Source organism: Haemorhous mexicanus, chromosome 5 (assembly GCF_027477595.1).
Source record: "Haemorhous mexicanus isolate bHaeMex1 chromosome 5, bHaeMex1.pri, whole genome shotgun sequence".
NCBI lineage: Eukaryota > Metazoa > Chordata > Aves > Passeriformes > Fringillidae > Haemorhous > Haemorhous mexicanus.
The window spans coordinates 8,576,853-8,581,231 of record NC_082345.1 but is presented as its reverse complement, the minus strand read 5'-3'; the positions used below and the strand labels follow the sequence as shown (position 1 = coordinate 8,581,231).

At 49.2% G+C, this 4,379-nt stretch overlaps 1 protein-coding gene across 1 annotated transcript; it reads left to right on the top strand.

Moving 5' to 3' along the window:
- The first annotated feature begins 750 nt into the window (after nt 1-750).
- LOC132328071 (probable G-protein coupled receptor 19) lies at nt 751-2,071 on the top strand. Its single transcript, XM_059847856.1, has one exon. It carries the CDS (start codon nt 771-773, stop codon nt 1,998-2,000), a length of 1,230 nt encoding a protein of 409 aa, XP_059703839.1. The 5' UTR covers nt 751-770; the 3' UTR covers nt 2,001-2,071.
- Nucleotides 2,072-4,379: the final 2,308 nt, after the last annotated feature.

Sequence of the window (4,379 nt, the reverse complement as noted above, 5' to 3'; positions counted from 1 at the left end):
AGCTCACTTCATCCACAAGGGTCTAAGGATAACTCAAAATCAAAACAGTCATTCTTCCAGAGGTGTGGGGCTGGTGGTGAGGGTGCTCAATCCTGGGAAGTCTCCTTGGGCAGCACCCCAGCCCCAAGGGAAGGGCTTCCCATGACAGACATCCTGCTCCAAGGAAAACCACAAAAAAAGGGGGCTATAATCTGGTCTGGTCAGGGCTGGTGGACATACATGGTAATGGTCCGGAAATTTCTCAGGACTGAGGCCTCTTATTATCTGGGGACCATCTGTGTTAGCCAAGGGATCCTGCCCTTCTCATCCCCCCCATGAAGGCAGGGTTGGGGTCATGGTGCACATGACACAGATGTGGACTGGGGCTGTGAGGGAAAAAAAAGGATGTGAAAGGATGTGAAAGGGCGTGAAAGGGCATGAAAGGCTGGCAGCCACCTCAAACAAGACCGGGAATGGGGTGGGATCCCCCTGACACAGCCTGTCGTACCACCAGCTACAGTGGAACGCAGAAGCTGTATTTCAGTGTCAGCCCAGAAATACAGAATATATTTCTATACAATAGACAGTATACAGAAATATGCAATATACAATAGAAATATACAGAAATATACAGAATATACAATATACAGAAATACGGTATATATTTCTACTACTGAGAATATTCTTTTGTAGGTTTAGATGAGCTTTTAATACACAGCTGTTCAAGAAAACCTTTTCTCTCCTCTCTGTCTGCAGCCTGAGCAAAAGATGTAGCCGAGTTTTCTCGCAGCATGGATAACAGCAGTGGTCCTGTTCTTCTCCTTACCTTTCTCCTGCTGCAGAACACGAGCAGCCCCAAAGCCTCCTCCCCTCCTGCTGGCTACGAGATGGCAGAACTTCCAGCCCCAGGTGCCAACCCCAGCAGGAACAACTCTCTGGTAGAGTATGGGCTGAGGCCGGGGGAAATCGCAGCTGCCAGCGTGGTTTGGGGAGTGCTGTGGCTGATCTCTGTCTTGGGAAACTTCCTCGTTTGCTTAGTGATCCACAGGAGCAGGAGGACACAGTCTACCACCAACTACTTTGTGGTGTCCATGGCCTGTGCCGACCTGGTGAGCAGCGTGGGGAGCGCGCCCTTCCTGCTGCTGCAGCTGAGCTCCGGGCAGTGGGTGCTGGGCAGCAGGGTGTGCCGGCTGGTCAGGTACATCCAGTACCTCACACCTGGGGTCCAGATCTACGTGCTCCTCGCCATCAGCGTGGATCGATTCTACACCATTGTCTACCCCCTGAGCTTCAAAGTGTCCAGGGGGAAAGCCAAAAAAATGATTTTGGCCTCCTGGCTCTGTGGTGCTCTGTTTGCGTCACCGGCCTGTTTTCTCTACGGCTCCAACAGCGACCAGCACTGCAACTTTTTTCTCCCCAGTTCTTGGCAAGGATCTGCCTACAGTATCATCCACCTCCTCTTGGTGTTTATGATCCCATCCCTCTTCATTATCCTTTTTTACCAAAAAGTCATTAAGTACATTTGGAGAATAGGCACGGATGGAATGACTGTCAGGAGAACAACAAATATTGTTCCGAGAACAAAAGTGAAAACCATCAAGATGTTCTTAGTGTTAAACTCAATGTTCCTCCTGTCCTGGCTGCCTTTCTTTATGGTACAGTTGTGGCACCCACAGGAAACAGACTACAGAAAGAGCTCCTTGCTTTTCCTGGCCATCACCTGGATCTCTTTCAGTTCCTCAGCCTCCAAGCCAACCCTCTACTCCATCTATAATGCAAACTTCAGAAGAGGGATGAAAGAAACTTTTTGCATGTCTGCCATGAAATGCTACAGAAGCAATGCATACACCATCACCACCAGTTCCAGGATAGCAAAAAAAAATCATGTTGGTATTGCAGATATTCCAGCTACAGCCAAAAGTGTCACCAAAGACTCCACCTATGATGCTTTTAATAGAGAAGCCAAGGAAAGAAAGCTTGCCTGGCCTATTCCATCCAATCCCCCAAATACGTTTGTCTAGTGGGCTGCATTGTTTTGAAAAGTTACTCTGTACCCCCAGAAGAAGGAATTTTCTCTCCTTTGGAACCTATGTATAGCTACGTATTTTTAACCTGGCTTTTTGTGGGGGGGGGGGGGTGGGAGGGGAGAGGGGATAAAAGAGATGTTTTATTTTATTAAATGCCTTGGGTTTGATGCATTCATTCCATTTCATTTTGGTTACTACATTCTGCTTTGGGAAACTCCTCTCCTACAATCACAAGCAGTGCTTATCTGCAAAACAAGAGTCCTTACACACTCTATCTGTAGGGAAAAAAGGGAAAGAAAGAAAAACTGCTTGTTTTAATCCCTTTACAGGATGGGCCATGGTGCATAAATGCCTAAATCCACCCAAAGCCATCTAGGCTTCCTTCCACTCTATCCCCGCAAATACAGTTGTGCTGGGGTTGTCCATCCTGTTGAGATCCCACAGATAAGGTGTCCATATGGGGGCCCTGCTGGCTTCAGCCTGAGCCCACTGAACTCATCAGTGACAAAATTCCCACTGGTAGAGCAGGGTCAGCATTGGGCCAGCACTGGATGCTTGTGTCTCTGTCCTTGCACCTCTCCGGAGGTCTCGTGGTGTAAGCTGCCCAGGAAAAGTCCCCTCCTTGGTCTCACCTTCCCCAGTCTCTAAGCTGCTTCTAGCCCCAGCCTGCTGCACCCACCCAGAAGTGGGCACAGCCAGGAAGAAGAGTTGCTGAGCAGAAGGGGCCATGTGCCCGGCAACCAGGGCCTCCTCACCTCTGAAACTGGCTGTGTGTCCTGGTCTGTGCCCCCTCTGCTGAGGCACAATTGCAGCACCTGCAGCAAGGAGTGGCCTTTTCCAAACAGGAGCAGGAACATGAGCTCTGTAGTCCCATGCTGGCTTGGCAGCACCTTCCACTGTTTGGGCATGTTTGAAGAGGTCCCTAACAGGTGTTCCAGAGGACACAACCTGTGGGGGACCTGTGGCTGCAGGTGGAGCCGACTCCTGCTGCTCTTTTTCTGCCAGCACAGAGAGAACACAACCCAACAGGAATGGCTGGGTCTTCAGTCCTGCTGGGATGGGGAATGACAATGGAGAACAGGGGAAGAGGCAGGAGCTTCTTTTCAGGCCCCTGTGCCCCCCAGTGTTAACAAGCTCCCAGGAAACAGGCACTGCGCATGAGGGACCTGGGTTTGTGGGTGTGTACACCTTGGCAGCTCACAGACCCCTCCTGTCCTTTCAAGCCCACTCCAACGCCTTCTCTTGCCTCGTGCTCACCAATTTGCTGATGTTCTCTACCTATGAAGGCTGTGTGTGGTCAGTGCACAGGCAGGGCAATGTCTGTAGATGGGGGTGGAAAGCAGAAGGAAGGACTGCAAGGGTCTGGCAGGTAAAGAAGACCTAATGAAAGGAAGAGGAGGAAAAAGGGACTGTAATCTGAGCCATTCTCATTTAAAATGGACTTTCTGAATGAAAATGTTGCCACCCAAAATCATCTATACTTCCTGAAAGAGAGCATTTTTTTCCTTTTTTTCTTTCCCTCAGTTACCAATCTCATTAATAAGAATTGGATTGAGTCTGTGTGTGGAATATTGATTTGTTTCCTCAATTCCCATAGCATTGCCCAAAAGTACAGTAGCACACTCTCAGAAAACACAGGTAAACTATTTATGCTCTCAATTAGGGCAGCACTAGCATCCTTTTGGTGAATTCCCCTCACTCTGCTGGATTAATGTAGCCCATGGAAGGCCCAGCCCAGGCTGCTGCACCCCTTGCCTGCAAAGATTTCCTTTCTTTAATTCTTACAAAACTGACAGGAGATTTCTGTAGGGTTCAGAGTGAAGGTCTGTCCCTCCCAGCACCCATTGTTTACTGTAGCCTTGTTACTTGAGGACAGGGCAGAGAAAGCAGAGAAGATAAAGGACTCCTGACACGTCCCCCCAGCCTCCAGCTGCCACTGCTAGGAATGAGCACTCTTCACAGGGCAGCTGCCAAACAGTGCTGCTGTTCCCTAAATCCAGAGCAGGTCCAGAAAGACCTAGTCTCAAAGTTTGAAGGACAGGACAAACAGCCCCACTCTGCTTGCTCAGAGCCCATCTGAGCAGATTTCAGGAGCATTTTGCCTGAGAACCAAAGTTTTGACCTCTTTTCAGTGGAGGATCTCAAGTACTTTCTTCCAGTTCTTTATCTTCTCAACTAGCTCTGACAAAGCCAGCACATGGTGAATAGTTGGTCCTCACCCACTCTCTCTGGGCCAGTCTTGGGTTTGCAAACCTCTGTCACAAATTCTCAGTTATTTCTTTACCCAACTTTTTCATTTCTTGCACAGAAGTGGTTCCAGACCAGCCTCTCCTCAGAGCATGGCCAACATCCTTGAGTCCAGGCTATCAGAAG